This window comes from Coffea eugenioides, chromosome 6, assembly GCF_003713205.1.
Source record: "Coffea eugenioides isolate CCC68of chromosome 6, Ceug_1.0, whole genome shotgun sequence".
Taxonomy (NCBI): domain Eukaryota; kingdom Viridiplantae; phylum Streptophyta; class Magnoliopsida; order Gentianales; family Rubiaceae; genus Coffea; species Coffea eugenioides.
Window position 1 is genome coordinate 2,323,321 of NC_040040.1, and position 16,241 is coordinate 2,339,561.

The window sequence follows — 16,241 nt, forward strand, 5'->3', positions numbered from 1 at the left end:
ACGTTCCTTTTTTTTTTTTTTAATTTAGGTTATGAATAATGTTAATCCATCCAGTTAAAATTTCTATTTTTGCTTAAAATGGTAACCGCAATGGTGATCTGTTTTTGTATAGGTGGCATATCTCTATTTTTGGATTTAAGAAGAATATGAGTCGATCCATCCCTCGATCGATAGAGAGAGTCTAGACGTAGAGCAAATTGTACGTTTTCATCTTAATTCGATTTATTCAAAGGACTAAAATGGGTCCGCAAAATCACACCTTACCAGATGAATGAAGCATCGCCTTCCTTTACAACTTGCACAGCCGTTCAAATGCGAAGACACTCAGGGGACAAAATCTTTGGAATGTATAATGGGCCTATTGGCATCCAAATGCCCAAAGAACATACGCTGACGCATGTTGAGACTTGAGATGCTCAGGGGCGTTTCGGTTTAACAACCACCTGCTGAGTTGCTCTTTGGATTGAAGCCCAAATTATATCACTTCATAGCCCAATATTATCGATTCTATCATTTTGCTTGATTGCACCTTCTTCAAAGTTTCACTTTCAAAGTTGCACCTTAGTTTTTTTTTTAATTGGTAGATAAAAGTTTGGATAAATTCGACTTCGATTATACAGATGGTCTATTAAATCAGCAGCAGTGTGATTCTTCAAACACATAACCTTTTCCTGCTTTTTTTTTTTTTTTTTTTGTAAAGTAGTTTTCAAGTGAGAAAGGAAAAGGCACAATTTTTTTTTTTTATTTCTCAAAATAAAGGGACAGGAGGAAATACTCGCTAAACTTTAACTATCTTTTGGCAACCAAGTTTTAGAATTCGGTTGATGTAAAAACACTTGACGAAAGTCTTGGTGTGTTTATCACATCTTTACCACCAATTCTTAAGGTTAAGATGATCTTCGAATTATCATGCTAGCGAATTTTAGACTCCTGATTTAGGGATAATTTCAGATACATCCTTTAAACGTTTCAAAAATTACACCGACCTCCTTTTATTTTGTATTTTTGATAACTATTCAGTCCAATGGCCATTAAAATAGTATTTTCATCGAGTGAGATGGTATTTCTATTCCACAAAATAATATAAAATAATCATACCTTGTTCAGGAGCTGGGAAGTTTTGGTGTAATCAGAGTTCATAGTGTCAACGTGGGAAATGGTCAACCGACAGAGTTGACGTACGTTACGGAATGAGACGAAAATCGGGTGATAGTGATACAGACCATCGCTTTCGTGAAACACTCCCATTTTAATTTAAGGATTATCATTAGGTCCTGCGAACAAGGTTGACTTTGGCCATCGTAACTTGATTCTCTCAATCTTCGACTCAGCGAATAAACCTGTGTGCATAAATCTGGACTAGTTGACATTCGATGCTACATGTAGCTCGGCGGCTTCGCAACCGGGGTTTACCTCTACCTAATGCTTATTCGCAGCTGCTCAGAAACTGGATGTTAAATGCAAAGAGAATGTGCCTATAATTATTTTATGGAAATAGTCAATCCCCATCTTATTCTTATTGAGCTTTGACAAGTTGGTCACTGAGATTTCCGCTTGAATTACAGCTAAGTTTCTTATGCATTTCTTATTGAGTTTTTTTTTTTTTCCATTTTTTCCCTACCTCCTAGCTTCCAGGTCAATGGCCTTCCTTTTAGTTTATAGAAATCTTGTCCCAGAGTTGCAGAGTTGGACTTTGCTCAAGTTTCAAACTCAGAAAACACGTACATGGGGTTGTCTTTTAAGCAGGCTGGCACTATACTCGGTCAACTAACTAGATATTTATTTACATAGCTAGAAGCCAATTTCTTGTTCTCACATTGCAGCTGCATCTTTCCCCCTCGTCCCTTTCTCTCTTTATCTGTAGATATATATTGCTTTTCATTTTCTACATTTGTTTTGCATTTATTTGCATTCCCCTGGGGCAACGAACAGTTCACCTGAAACGATGTTCACGAGAATCCAAAGTAATTATGCTTTTCCCTTTGACTATTAATCTGCTGATTTTGCTAATTTTTCATTTCGCTGCAAAGATTCCTCTATTTCCCTAGTTCTTTGGTAAAAGAGTTTTCATTATTATTTGGGAATGAGCATCCATAAAGCACCGGTTTTAGCCATTCCACCTCCCTTTTTTTCCTGTTTCTCTTTACTAAATTGGGGATGCTATGTTGAGATTAAGAGACATTGTTATGTCTGAATGATGGTGTTAAATCCACTGATCAGAAGTGTTTTGAATCTTGTAGCTCTGGCATGGGCAGACATATTAATTGCGTACGCCATGTGGATGCTCATGATCTATTTAACAGATGTATGGAAGCTTGCTTTCACATACTCTGCTGGCATTATCAATGTATACATGGGTCTAACTGGCATTATGCCCCTATTTATGCAATTCATTGCCGATACAGTAATGGGGAACTATTGGATGCTCCTGTTTTCCTCTCTTGCATATTGCGCGGTATTTCCTCTTCCGGATTCTTCTTTATTTACCTTGACAGTATTCTGATCAGAAGCGTTGCAGATGTCTTCATTTGTGCTATTACTGTTGCTGTAGATTGAGCTATGTATTTGCATCTTTACTTGGATTATTATTGAAGATTAAACTGAAGCCTGAGTGAATACAATATTAAACTTTGCCGCATGCTAGGTTGATAAGAAACTAGAAACTACTCGAGGATGGCTTGAATGAATGCAGGTCAGACTTTTGCTATTTTCGTGCTGTCTCGCCACAAATTCAGGATAATCAGGTTGATAAGAAACTAGAAACTACTCGAGGATGGCTTGAATGGATTTTTAGTCCTAGTAGTCCGGGACAATCAGGATAAGCATGCCATTACGTCAAGAGTTAATGGAAATAGCTTGTTGAAAACAATGTATCTCTTGACGACTTGTGAACGTACCGGATCTTGAATTGCTCCTACATCACACTGATTAAATACTCATTATATCAATTTGCAAAATTGGTGATTGCATCTTTAAACACTCCAAATCTTTTGCACTTTTTACCTTGCAAAACCCTTCGTCTTTACATTGTATATGTTCCCCCGCAAGCTATATATGATTCTGTTTCCATCTGACCTGTCACGAGTAAATAGTCTATTTTTCTTGTTAAGCAAGAAGAACACCTGACAAGAAAATAAAAGCCCTCTTCTAACACTTATTCTGTGAGCAGGGAATGGGCTTCTTGACAATGTCAACACCACCCGTACTTTCTAAGCTTACCGGAACATGTGGTTCCTATGAGCCTGAATGCATTGGTGACACTCAACATATACTCTTTTACGCTGCACTAGCTCTAATAGCTGTGGGAACAGCTGGACATGTGACTTCTTTAGCTAGTTTCCTTGGTGAACAATTAATGGATGCCATTGAGAATATCTCCACCAGATCAATCATCTCTGCTTATATTGGAAATATTGTAACATTTTTTGTCAGCGTGGTTGCAGTTCTTGGATTACCATATATAAAGCCATGGTCACTTCATTTTGGGATTCCAACCATATGTATCCTGGTTGCAACAATAATATTCCTTAGCGGATCTCGTACATATGCATATGTTGGACCCCAAGGTAGCCATCTAACAATGGTGCTTAGGGTCCTTGTAGCTGCTGCATCCAAGTTATTCAGAAGACACCCAGCGGATAGATATCAGCTCCATGGAATGAGTGATTGTCCTCTCCCTCGCACACGTTTTCTCAGGTTTTGGCCTCTTGTCCTTGTCCATTTGTTAACTCTTCATGATAAAATATTTACTCTATACCATGATTGCATTGTCAAGTGCAAAAGGTATTAATGAAACCAAAAAAAAAAGGGAATAAGCACTTATCCTCATTCATTCCTAATGTTGAGGTTACTACCAAAAAGAATAAGAAAAATGATGATATTTTTCACATAAAAGTGAAGATTATTGATATCAGAGATCCTCAATAATGGCTGATTTAGTTTCATATCTTTTTTGGTTTCTTTCATGTTTTTAAGCTTTTAGAAAGTAAAAAAGCCAGCAACCAAATTGATGGTTTAGTCGATTGTTCTTTAGCAAGTTGCCTGTTTTGATGTTACCACCATGTTTAAGTCAGTGCAGAAAACGGCATTTTGGCTGTGAAATCTGATCCAAAAAGTTTGTTTACTTTTGCCTTTTAAGAATGATAGCACATGGAAATTGCATTGTTAAGCTATCAATTTAGATAGCTTTTCCTCACATGCATGGCTTCCTGAGATGCAGGTGCCTAGACAAGGCTGCGCTTGTACTGCCGGATCAGTCATTTGAACAACAACAAAATAATAGATGGAGGCTTTGCACCGTCACAGAAGTCGAAGCTACCAAACTCATAATAGACTTGATTCCGATGGCAATATCTTTTATTTTTTTGGGTTTGCTGTCTTCACTAGGGTATACCTACTTTATTGAGCAAGCAAAAAATATGAACCACAAGGTTGGAAGCCTTACAATACCATTAACAATCTTTTTTTGGTTCTATATTCAAGCAAAAATGTATTTTCCAGCATTGTACTTCAGTGTTTCCGGGTTGTTTTGTGGATTTAATACTCGAACTGTGGCTCCCGTAATTGGAATAATGGTATCAATGGTACTAGGTGCACTATGCTGTGTTACTGCTGCAAAGGTCGAATCCCATAGGCTTCATGTGGTTAAAAGCCATGGTTTACTGGATAAGCCCGATGAGAGAATTCCTTTGTCCGTCTTCTGGTTACTTCCTCAATTTATCCTCCTTGGTGCTGTAGAGGGCATGTTTGAAATCAGTGCAGCTGCTTTCTTCGATCTTTATTTCACTCCCGCCTTGAACAGGTACATGCTCCTTTTTGGCTGTGTTGTGCATGGGCTGGGATGCATAGGCAGTATACTTTCGGTCTACGCAGTGGGTAAGGTGAGTGAAAGGGGAGGAATGCCGAGTTGGTTCCAGGATACCCTCAATAAGAGTAGGCTCGATAATTACTACTGGTTTCTGTGCTGCCTCTGCGCCATAAACCTCGTCATGTATGTGGTAATGAGGTTTTGGTATGCCTGGAGGAGTACAGATGCAACAAGACCAAGATGATTCCGAGGATTCTAGTTGTTGTTGCTGCTGTTGTTAGATGATTGATTGTATGTACTGTACTATATTCGTTTGAAGACTTTTTTCGTTCTTGCTCTCTGTTCTCTTGCTCTTGCTTCCTGCGTAAAAAAAAAAAAAAAAGAGTAAATCCTATACACTGACAATGTATACATAATCACCGTTTGATTTATTACATATGTACAAAAGTTGAATTTTAAATTCAAATTTTGCATAATTATCATTCATTTAACGCTGATAATGTATATATTATTGTCAGCGTAAAAAAAATTAATCCAAAAAAAAAAGTTAAATGGAATAGGACTTTTCTTTTCTTTTTTTTTCCAATTTCTTTGCTTCCAGGCCCCAGCTCCGGAGCAGGTTTAAAAAAAAAAAAGGTAAATGGAATAGGCGGCCCATTGGGTAATGAACTGGTGCCCAACAACAATTAAAAACGGGCCATTCAAATTACAACTCTGACGTTGTGCGGGTTAATTAGTGCATGGAAATTATAACCAAGACCTCAAAAAGGAAATTTTTTTTTAATAATTTTAATTGGGAAAAAGCCCAATTAGAGGCAAGTCTGGTCCTCGCACTCGCAGCTGTACCGCCAACCAAAATCTCCTTAGGACGCCGGCCTCTGGGTCTCCCTAACCGCCGTTGTTTCGCCCCTCTCTGGTGTCCCCAACCAGCCGAGGGAATCCACCTATCTACCAGTTTATTTCCACAGAACAAGCAGGAGTTTTCCCTTTTTCTTTCCTTTTTTCTGAGAAATGGGAAAGGCTTCAAGAGATAAACGGGTTTTGATCTCCTGACTTGCTAGATTTTGCTTCTCTTTTTTTTTTTGGTTGGCTACATTGAGCATGTAGCAGTATCGTCCCTTTCCCTATTTGATCTCTCACTCACTCACAGGATATCTACTATCGGAAAGCGAAGGAGGAAGGATGGCGTGCTCGAAGTGCCTTCAAGCTCCTCCAGATTGATGAAGAATTCAACATTTTTGAAGGTTCTGCTGTTGCTGCTGCATCTTCAAGTTTAATGTCAGAGCAAGACTGCCTTTCTCATAATCATCAATTGCTGATAATTTTTTTTTTTTTTTAAATTCCTTATAGGAGTGAGGCGTGTGGTTGATTTATGTGCAGCTCCTGGTAGCTGGAGTCAGGTATTGGTTGCTTATTCATTGTTTCTAGAAAAGTAGATGATTAGGTCAGTTCCTGCATATAAATACACATAACACCACACTGTGGTTTTATCTATCTTCCGTTAAGTTAGATTTTTATACCTGCAAAAAGGTTTGTTTCACTCAACCCTATGTAAATGTTTTTCGATCTTTATAGGATAACTAATTAAATGTGAATAAGAATCTGTAATCAGAGATATAATAGATCTCATTTCAGTAGTTAGTTGCATTTTGCTTCCCACAAGCAAATTATACTGAATGGTTGGAGTCAGTGTCACTTCTGGAGTTCATAATATTACTTCCTGTAATATCGGCTCTATTCTTTTAACCTTGTTGACATTGTTTTAACCTGGAAAGCTTTTGTTGCTTCTTGCTGGACCACGATTATACATGTTACATGCCCTTAAATGAAATGAAGATAGGAGAAATTGACTACATGGGAGACAAAATAGATTTCTAAGCAGAGTATATTTTCGCCTTAATCTTCAATTGATTGCTGATGCGCCATTCTCTTATGTTTCAGTTGTTTTCTATCTTCTGCACAGGTTTTGAGTCGCAAATTGTACCTCCCTGTCAAGCTGGATCCTAATGCAAAGTATGTGTGCTTGTTTAGTTCCCTCTAGTATAGCTGCCATGACCGCTGCCTCCCACAACTTCACTTTTGATGTTCTGTCTTAACATATTTTTCTGAGAATCATGTTAAAACCTGTATTACTAGTTTGCTACCAACCGTCAATTTTCCTTCATTTATTCATGCTGTACATTGGTGTTGTTTTATTACAAATTTATCTCCCTTAACAAAGTTTTCCTTCATTTTCAAGTTGTTTTTTTATAAATCTATTTTACAAAAGACTTGAGTTTTCTAATGGCCCATAATCTTGGCAATCTATATCTTGGTGCTTCTGAGCTATTTGAATATTATCTGTTGATTAATTTTTCAGACTTGCATACTTGGAAGGAAGGCAGCTGATGAAATAGGAAAGATCTTATCTGTTGTTTTTTGCATTATTGGCAGTATTGCATTGGGATCACATGGAATTTGAAAGACTGCATTATTTAGTTCAAGGAATATGAACAATTAAATTTGCAGATTATAGAGATAGAGAATGTTATGTGTAGGAGTAGAATCTAATCACAGATTTGCTAGCTTCAAACTGCCTGTGGCGTAAAGTATTTTACTTTTTGCTTAATTTTCTGTATGAGCTTTCGTTAGCATTTTCCCAGTTATGGTGCTTCCCTGCTGCATATTAACCATATTCAAGTTATAATTGGTAGGGATAGCGACCTTCCACTTATTGTGGCAATTGATTTGCAGCCTATGGCTCCAATCGAGGGTGTTATTCAAGTTCAGGGTGATATAACAAATGCAAGAACAGCTGAAGTGGTATAATTTTGTGCACTGGCTTCTTATCTTGTGTATGTTTGACCATTGATTGAAAATGATATCTGAACATGCCAAGAAAGTCCACATCTTGTCATTACAGATCTCCTCTTTGATCTCCTTCCGACAGTGTTAAGTTCAGAGTCTTCTCAAGTAAATACACCTGTGACCTGGATTAATATTCTAATCCTCTGTCCACCCCTTTCTGGTTGTGTTAACTTCACAGTTGTCTTAAATAAATGTGTTTTTATAATTTTAATTGAATAGAGAGTCAATTTTTTCTTGCTTGCTGTCATTGTCCATTCACGGCAAGATGTGTTCATTCAGTCTCTTTGAATGCTAGCATCTGATCCTTTGTTATATTATTTATGAAGAGAGTTAAGGTAGGCAGGCATCACCAACAACATTTATTTTTTCTCTTTAGGTTATCAGACATTTTGATGGATGCAAAGCTGACCTGGTTGTCTGTGATGGTGCCCCTGATGGTGAGCATAAAAAAGCGATTTTAACTTGTGGGCTGCTGTCTTCTTTGCTATGTCGTGTATTGTCATATATCTAAGTGTTCTGTTTCATATGTTGCAGTTACTGGTCTTCACGACATGGATGAATTCGTTCAGTCTCAACTCATACTTGCAGTTAGTCTTGAATTGCTTTTCCAGACTATGGATCTTTACTTTTATCCTTACTGAAAAATTTTGAAACTTTGGTTTGTTGTATTACTATACTAACAATTAGTTGTTTTGACCATTATTTGTGGATATTTGCAGATGCTTTTCTCTTTTTCTTTTGTTTCTCACTTTGTGTTCACAGTGACAACATGAGGTGTCAAAACTTGTTTGCAGGGTCTGACAATTGTAACCCACATACTGAAGGAAGGTGGAAAGTTCATTGCCAAGATATTTCGAGGAAAGGACACAAGCCTGCTCTATTGTCAGTTAAAACTTTTTTTCACTGAAGTGACCTTTGCAAAACCAAAAAGTAGCCGGAACTCAAGTATAGGTAGATGTTTAACTTTGTTCTTTTGTATTTCTTTGATATTCTGTATCAGCATGTACCACCATAGAGTTATGATCACTGTTGGTGAGAGCAGATAACTTTCAAATATTTTGTGAAAATATCATCACAAGCTTTATAGACAATATAAGCTGTAGCTTGATAAACTATACCATTTGGTTAGAATTTCAAACAGTTAGCCTTCCAATATATGTTCTCTGGCAAACATTCGTGCTGTCAACTTTTATGGTCCTTGTGATTTTTTGGGACCTTTCATTATGTGGGTTTTGTCATGTATCTTAAGATTTGGTGGTTTATCAGTTATTAAGTGTTGTCCAAGCAATCAACGGTTACAGGGAAGGTAGTATTTATGAGGTTAAATTCACAAGACAAAAGCTGTGTGAAGAAAAGAACTGAATTGTGCTTGTGTTTGGTTGAACGCAGAGGCATTTGCTGTTTGTGAGAATTACTCTCCTCCTGAAGGATTTAATGAGAAGGATCTGCATCGCCTCCTTGAAAAGGTTGGGAGTCCATCTGGTGCGGATGATCTAGGTAATCATGACTTGATTAACATAACCATTTTTGCTTACTATTCTGTCTGTGTACATGTACTTGAGCTGTTACAGAGCTCCTGTATCAAATCAATTGCTCAAAATGAAAAAAAAAAAAAGAGTATATAATCAATTGGCTTGGCCATTTGTGTGCACTTGGGCATTTGTGGATCTGTGTGTGTGGGAGTGAATATTTTCGTCTTGTTCTTTTCCATATGTTGCTGCTAGTTTTGTTACTCTAAATGTAGTTGGGGTGCTTTTAACTGAAAGCGGGCTGAAGGACGTTATTCCTTGTGGCAAACTCTCTATTGTTTCAGGAATAGTAGATGCCTCCTTAGACATCCCCTTGTCTCGGCCCTAGATGGAAATACTGGTTGCAAATGCGATTTTGTGGGTATTACAGATTCTTTTATTAATGCATGTTGCTTTACAGATTGCAGCAGTGGATGGTTGGAAGGTCCAAACAAGGTGTACATCCCGTTTCTGGCATGTGGAGACCTAAATGGGTACGACTCGGATCGTTCTTATCCACTGCCCAAAGTTGCAGATGGAAAGTATCGGAGTTTGGATCCTGTACAACCTCCCATAGCACCACCATACAAGAGAGCGCTTGACATGAAGAAAGCTTTAAGTCAGGGAATTCGAGACATGGAGAAACTCAACGTGATGCATGACTGTTAAACTCAAACTTGTTTAACAAGTAGGTTATAGGAATTTACGGAATTCTTGTGTAAGCTCAATTTTTTTGCCCCCCTCCCAAAAAAAAAGTACTGTTTTGATCTGGAGATGTGTCTACTGCAGCGAGATAATTGAAGACTTCTGTTGGAAATTATACGTATTCCTGCTTCAGAGTCTAAACAAAAGTCAGTAAGATGCGCATCGGTTTGAGATTGTTTATCGAGGTATTGGCAAGTATGGTGGTAGTGGGTAAATGGTGAAATATGGGTTTGTTTAGTTCTTCTCCCTTTTTAATTTTGACTGGCTGCGGATGATTGATTTGATTATTTCTTTTTCTTCTGCTGGGTCGGGACTCAGAAGGTTGATTCGATTTTCCAGTTTAACTTTTCAATAGCTAAAACGTAAGATTAATAATTTAATACCACCAGTGATACGTCAATTTTTAACCGGACCAGACATGAACACGAGACAATATTGGGCTAGATTTGTCATCGTCAGTGAGCTGCTGCATTTCCCAGAATGGATTTGTAAATTGCAGTCTTGACCTTTACTGAAGGCATCCCACAACTAAAGAGTAACGAGGAACATAGCGAAGATTAACCGAGGTACCAGCCGTGGGATAGGCAATTGCAGCAATCGAGTGATTCCTTTTCCTTTTGGGATGAATATATGGAGGATGTGTGTCTGGGCAACTGGACTAAATTATTGCTGAATATGACACAGCTTAGGGGACTCCTGAGAAAGTTGCTCCGGAGGAATGTTTGCTTTCCCCACCGGATGCAAATATTCATCAAAGCTGCCTAGATACAAATTAGATGCTCGGTGCCAGTTAATCAGCGTCAGCTCATTAGGTGTCACTCTTTCATTCGATGCAAGTGTTCAATTAATTTAAGTTGAAATTAAATATTACGTGGTAATTTAAATTAATTAGATACTTAATATAATTTTACGAGCGGCACTGAGTTACCACTAAGAAGAAAATGGAGGATCTCAATTGGCCTAGATATGGGGTTTATCCGTACATTTAAGGTGAAAGATGAACAAATAAGCATTAAAATCTGGGAAAAGGTTTCATCAAAGACGAAGAATTTATAAGACAAAAGCAGAGGAAAGTTCGCCTAATGACAATCATGGTTTTCAGTAAATGCACGTATGTATCTGACAAATATATCTCCTACCTCCTACCTCCTACCTCTAGGCTCTAGCTCGTTACCTGTGGCCTGTGCGCAAACGAACCATCATCTGAGCCATTTCTAGCTGGAAAATCTGTTTACAACAAGAACACTGGAATTGGCACTAGTCGATGTGAGGATGATCTTTCTATGACTATGTCCTGGTTTTTCTATACATTAACCCTTTTCAGGTGGTAACTGGTAAAACGGGCAGCTTTCCTACTCATACAAACAAATCAGTTTCATCCACAATACTAGAGCGCGCGCAATTAAAGCAGACAAAAGTATTTAGCAAGAGCTTGCAACTGAATTGGATCTTTGCAAGGAAGATGATGAATTGAAGAACTCAATGCAGTCCTCAATAGCTTCAGCCCGCTGAGAATCATCAAGTGTCTCTGCATAGGACCGTGATCTTGCTAAAGTTAAACTAGCCGCCGAAGACACTTTGCACGAACACTTCTTCCGGCAGGAGATGAAACGAAGAGCCTGGGCAACGTTGGCTCCAACGCGCTTTGCAAATCTCACGGCTGAGAATCCTGATGACGAAGAGCTTTCGGGAACTCTGAAACTAGTCCAGGTCCCCTGAGTAGCAGCATGGACTCTCTCCTTGCTCCCCCCGCTAACTTTAATACTGCGGTATCCAGAGCGTTCTTTGTTAGAGTACTGCTTCCTGATTACCGGTTGCTTATCGTTGACATCAGGGCTGAAACCAACTCTCTTATTCATGTTCCCGATTGACATGGATCGCTCGACGAGGAGAGAGAGAGAGAGATAGACAGAAAGAGCAGGAAGACAGAGAAAAGGCAGTTGCTGATTATTTATTGAGGAGACGGAAAAAGAAAAGGTAAGCAAGACCAAGAGAAAGAGATGGTTCTGGGACTTCCGTTTTAAACTTTTTCCCCATTGGTCATACCATACTAATCTTATGCTAGCAATACATCAGGCGTTGGGGGAAATGATCTTTTCCTACCAATACCATGCCCACATGCTCGCCTTGGTTGGTTCAACCAAATTGACCGTGGTGACCAAGAAGGCTTTCAGTTCAAGCAGATCCTGTAATAATTTTCTTCTGCTCCTCCTCTTCAGTCTTCACCAGTCATATAAGCAAATCACCAATCCTGTGGTGCCCAAATTATGTACTCTGTAACGGATGCAGAAGCAGAAAAAGCCACAACATAAAGTGAAGTAGGAATGTCTGCCGTTCACATTTTCAGCTGTCATGGTACGAGGCAAATATGAATTAACCTGAAAAAACGTACGGGACAGTGGGACCCTGGCTTAGAGAGTTTTAAAATGAGACCAGAACCAGATACATACATACTACTGCTGTACCAAAATTCAGCGATTGTTTTCAGTCAAAAGGGGAGACGGAAGTGGTAGGCCCATATGGAGGTGGTAACTGATACCGTGGTGAAAAAACAAAGAAAGAAATAAACAAAAAAAAAAAAGAAAAGGGAACAAGACATTAATTGAGACCCAAATGCATAAGAGGAGGGGGAACATAAAAGAGACCAAAACAGATACTCTTCTTATCAGCTTTTGCTTTCTCTGGTTTTCTTTAGAGAGGTGCTCGTACGTCTTTTATTCGCTAGCCTTGACCATCTTTTAATTTCATTCAGGAATCTTAATTTTTGTTATTTGCGTCTGTGTGAGAGAATCTGCTTTGAATTTGAGTGGAGGCCCTGGAGGGATATGGCGTGGGGGCTGGATCTCTTCCTTTTACTTTTATGTACTAAGTTTTCTTTTCTTTTTCTCTTTTTTTTCCCCACTTCTGTAAAAGTTACTACTCATTATGTACAGTTTGACAAAATGAAACTTGAGGGCATGAAATTACCGCGGCTATCTTGTGGGAACTGGCAACTTCTTTTGGCTGGAACCAACAACTTCCCTCTTGCTCTTAGTACTAGTGTCTCTCCACCCCCACAGAAAATTACATGTTGCTCTCAATTTATCTTTCGTATCTGTATTTTATTCGTCCTCCCAACAGCTAAATGTATGGTCTCATTTTAAAACTTCTAAAAGTATATACTCCACATATAGCCTTTTCGTCCATTTGGGCTATTAAAGCTAGCAATAATAGCATGAAAACTACATCCTTTTGTGGCAGGTCCTATTGGAGTTTAGGATTGAAATTCAGGAAAAAGGTTTGAATATTATTTTTTTAAGAATGTAAGAGGTAAGAGATACACTTAATAATGAGTCAGCTTAGAGTATAAATATCTGTATGTTTGAGAACAATTTAGGTTCTTTGCCACCTATAATGAAAACCTACTCCGAAGCATACAAAACTCGGTAAGCGAACTTGTAAAGCTTAGAGCCACGTCTTCTGCTTTGTCAAACATCTGTTAAGTCCATAAATCCTTTTCCTCTTTTTTCTTTTCCTTTTTTTTTTTTTTTTTTTTTTTTGTAATTCGCAGCATGCAACCAGATTATGGCAAATCGTGTTGATAAAAGGTGGAGAAGGAAGGATGTGATACTCTACCAATGACAAGTCCACCTGCAGGAGGACGGTTATAATAGCTGATCTTGATCCATTCGAACTCAAGTTGATCTTGATCGTTGACTTTGAATGAGTTGATCTTGGCCGCTCGATCTATCAACCAATCCTCTGCGGTCGCGGATCGGGATCGCAACGGATCTTCTGTCTCACACTCTGTGCCACTTTTTAGTATATTGCTATTTCTCCAACATAAACATCATGTTTTAGTTCCTTTTTGTTTCCTAAAGATCCAATAACTATTAATTAAGTAAAAAATAAATACAACACCTTCAAAAAGCAATATATAATAGAAAATTTAAAAATACAGCAGAAAATTCATAAAAAATCTCATTTTTTATGCATTTTGATATTTTGAATTTGTTAAATTTTGTATATTACTCAATTAATAGTTATTGGATTTTTAGGAAACAAAAAGAACTAAAACATGATGTTTATGTAGGAGAAACAACAATATAATAAAAAGTGGCACAAAATGTGGGACAGAAGATCTGTTGTGGGTCGGAACCCGGTAGAGAACTCCAATTTTGACCTTCTGTATAGAATGGACACAGATGAAACGATCAACGGTTGATGCCAGAGCCGAACACCCCCTCCCCCCGGGTTATAGTCTTTTTTATCAAAATCGATAAATAACTCACCCGTTATAGTCAATGTAGAATTAATGCGGAAAAGGACAACCAGCACATTAATATTCGCTCAGGACGTTGTAACCCTGCCCCAAAGCCTTGTAATTCATCATTTGTCAGGTAAATTGCTGTCAGACTTGAAAAATCTTGAAATGGCCATTTAAGGTAAATGGTTGACTTGAAATGCATGTATGCTCACAATATTTTAGATACTTGTTCATTTTCGAATGCTGCATCTATATTAAAACTGTATCTAATATCAGTACCTTTGCGCTATGGCTACAATACAATCGTTAAAGATACTAATCTCATTATTGATTAATCAAGACTGATTGAATTAATTAATATAGATCTTGAACTATTTCTCTTTTTTCTTTTTATCCTTTCGCACTGTTTCCACTCTCAACTTAAATTTGTACTTTGACAGTAAAGAAGACTTGACAACCCTCCTTGATTGATCACTCGAGTATGGAAAACCAACTACTTTTAGGGTATGTTTGTTTAGACTGAAAATATTTTCCTGAAAAAGTTTTCCAGAATTTCTGGTGTTTGGAAGCAAAAGAGGTTGGAAAATTATTTCAGCTGGAAAATGTTTTCACGCCACCGGGTGGAAAATGAGTTCCACAACAATTTTCCTGAAGTTAATTTCCGACGGCTTCATGACTCATGAAAAAGGAGCTGGTGAGAGTTGTAGAAGTTTTTTAACTTCTCTGTCTTTGAATGCTTTGTCAAGTGACTATCAAATCTCGCTTCCACTTCCAGATCCGTACTTTGCCACAGCCAAATTATCTCTTCTATTTGAATAAATCAACTTATAAGATTCCGCTGAACAATACAGCACCAGTGGACTTTTTTCATTTTCTCCACGAAAAACAAGAAGGCCAGCCATGAAGATGATGAAGGCCGTGAAGAAGCTCAAGTTCTGGTCAAGAAAGCAGAAGAAGAAGAAGAAGAAGGCATTGTTCATTGATAACCCACCACCACCACCATGCCATTGTCAGTACCAATATTACTGTCCGCCGTATGAGCCCTCTGCCCCACTATTACCAACATCATCATCTTCATCATCATGGGTTGAGTACGATCACGACGCTCAAGACACCGTCTATGCAAACTCTGAGTTTATCTCATTTACCTCATCAAACCCAGCTCAAGTTCAAGATCCCACATTTGGTTCACAAGACTTCGATTCGGTTCCACAACCCAGACCGCAAGATCCTACAATTCTAGCTGCTGCTAGCACTACTTCCTATCAGCAATACATGGTGCCAAATCCTGCTTACGGTGTTCTACTTCTACCTCAAGTTCGAAGAGAAATGAGGGGTGGAACTTTTGGATGCATGTTTGCCTTCGGGGCTCATTTGTTTCGTTGCTTCTTTCCATGCTTCCACATTCGGGAAGCCAACAGGTGATCAGTTTGCTCCTTTGCATCAATGCCATCATCAGCAGGAAGCATCATGTAACGACGAAGGATTTTCCTTTGGCACAAGTCTACTGATATTTCTGGAGTATGAATCGTATAATGCCTTGCGTGAACGGTGAACCGCCAAGAATTTAAGTAATAATGGTTGGCGACCTTTCCCTCTTTTTTATCTTTTGCTATCTTATTCCTTTTCTCTACATTCTCACACAAAAACATCTATGAAGATACAGAAAAATCTAGATATACAGTGAGTCTTGCTTTTTAGAAGTTTTTTTGGAGAAAAATTGGTTCTTTTGCTATTTTTGGGACCGTTTTCCATTTGGAGATGTGATTTTCGTTTTTGTTGAGCAATATTTTATATTTTGGCATATATTTGCCTCTGTATATATTGAATTGTTCCAGATTATTACCAATTCGAGTTGGAAAATTTAAGAATTCATGGTGTAATATGAATAAATATTTTATAAAAATGATAATATGATTATAATGGATAGAAACTAAAATTAAATTGTAATGTAATGAAATGAATGTTTTGAGAGTAGAAAAATATTTGCAATATATCAACAAACATATCAAAAAATATTTTCATTGGCAAACCAAACACCGGAAAATTATAAAAAAATGAATTCGGAAAATATTTTCACTTAATAACCAAACACTGGAAAATTATGGGGAAGGAAGTGATTTTCCAG

The 16,241-nt window shown here is 38.0% G+C and overlaps 4 protein-coding genes across 5 annotated transcripts; 3 read left to right on the forward strand and 1 right to left on the reverse strand.

Moving 5' to 3' along the window:
• The first annotated feature begins 2,197 nt into the window (after positions 1 to 2,197).
• On the forward strand, positions 2,198 to 5,051 carry LOC113772839 (protein NRT1/ PTR FAMILY 5.5-like). The gene is made up of 3 exons (XM_027317317.1): positions 2,198 to 2,404; positions 3,170 to 3,566; positions 4,501 to 5,051. Exons 1-3 carry the CDS (start codon positions 2,198 to 2,200, stop codon positions 5,049 to 5,051), a joined length of 1,155 nt encoding a protein of 384 aa, XP_027173118.1.
• Positions 5,052 to 5,632: 581 nt separating this feature from the next.
• Positions 5,633 to 10,122, forward strand: LOC113776482 (putative tRNA (cytidine(32)/guanosine(34)-2'-O)-methyltransferase). 2 transcript variants are annotated; one of them, XM_027321663.1, is made up of 11 exons: positions 5,633 to 5,845; positions 5,958 to 6,051; positions 6,158 to 6,207; positions 6,771 to 6,820; positions 7,501 to 7,609; positions 8,031 to 8,091; positions 8,189 to 8,241; positions 8,449 to 8,605; positions 9,044 to 9,151; positions 9,584 to 9,850; positions 9,952 to 10,122. In XM_027321663.1, the coding sequence occupies exons 1-10, from the start codon at positions 5,819 to 5,821 to the stop codon at positions 9,829 to 9,831; spliced, it is 957 nt and encodes a 318-aa protein (XP_027177464.1). In that variant the 5' UTR covers positions 5,633 to 5,818; the 3' UTR covers positions 9,832 to 9,850; positions 9,952 to 10,122. The 2 variants fall into 2 exon arrangements, with proteins under 2 accessions (XP_027177464.1, XP_027177463.1); XM_027321662.1 differs by having other exon boundaries at positions 9,584 to 10,104.
• A 769-nt stretch (positions 10,123 to 10,891) lies between these two features.
• On the reverse strand, positions 10,892 to 12,056 carry LOC113775830 (josephin-like protein). The gene has a single exon (XM_027320854.1). It carries the CDS (start codon positions 11,739 to 11,741, stop codon positions 11,289 to 11,291), a length of 453 nt encoding a protein of 150 aa, XP_027176655.1. The 5' UTR covers positions 11,742 to 12,056; the 3' UTR covers positions 10,892 to 11,288.
• Positions 12,057 to 15,013: 2,957 nt separating this feature from the next.
• LOC113772841 lies at positions 15,014 to 15,538 on the forward strand. Its single transcript, XM_027317324.1, has one exon. It carries the CDS (start codon positions 15,014 to 15,016, stop codon positions 15,536 to 15,538), a length of 525 nt encoding a protein of 174 aa, XP_027173125.1.
• The last annotated feature ends 703 nt before the right edge of the window (positions 15,539 to 16,241 follow it).

What these genes read in the sequence shown, in the direction of transcription:
- LOC113775830 (XM_027320854.1), bottom strand. Translation starts at nt 11,741, where the DNA reads ATGTCAATCGGGAACATGAATAAGAGAGTTGGTTTCAGCCCTGATGTC.
- LOC113772839 (XM_027317317.1), top strand. Translation starts at nt 2,198, where the DNA reads ATGGTGTTAAATCCACTGATCAGAAGTGTTTTGAATCTTGTAGCTCTG. An exon ending in TGCAATTCATTGCCGATACA is followed by an intron (nt 2,405 to 3,169) that starts GTAATGGGGAAC and finishes TTCTGTGAGCAG; the next exon opens with GGAATGGGCTTCTTGACAAT. An exon ending in TGCATATGTTGGACCCCAAG is followed by an intron (nt 3,567 to 4,500) that starts GTAGCCATCTAA and finishes TGTATTTTCCAG; the next exon opens with CATTGTACTTCAGTGTTTCC.
- LOC113776482 (XM_027321663.1), top strand. Translation starts at nt 5,819, where the DNA reads ATGGGAAAGGCTTCAAGAGATAAACGG. An exon ending in AGGCTTCAAGAGATAAACGG is followed by an intron (nt 5,846 to 5,957) that starts GTTTTGATCTCC and finishes ACTCACTCACAG; the next exon opens with GATATCTACTATCGGAAAGC. An exon ending in AGAATTCAACATTTTTGAAG is followed by an intron (nt 6,052 to 6,157) that starts GTTCTGCTGTTG and finishes AATTCCTTATAG; the next exon opens with GAGTGAGGCGTGTGGTTGAT.
- LOC113772841 (XM_027317324.1), top strand. Translation starts at nt 15,014, where the DNA reads ATGAAGATGATGAAGGCCGTGAAGAAGCTCAAGTTCTGGTCAAGAAAG.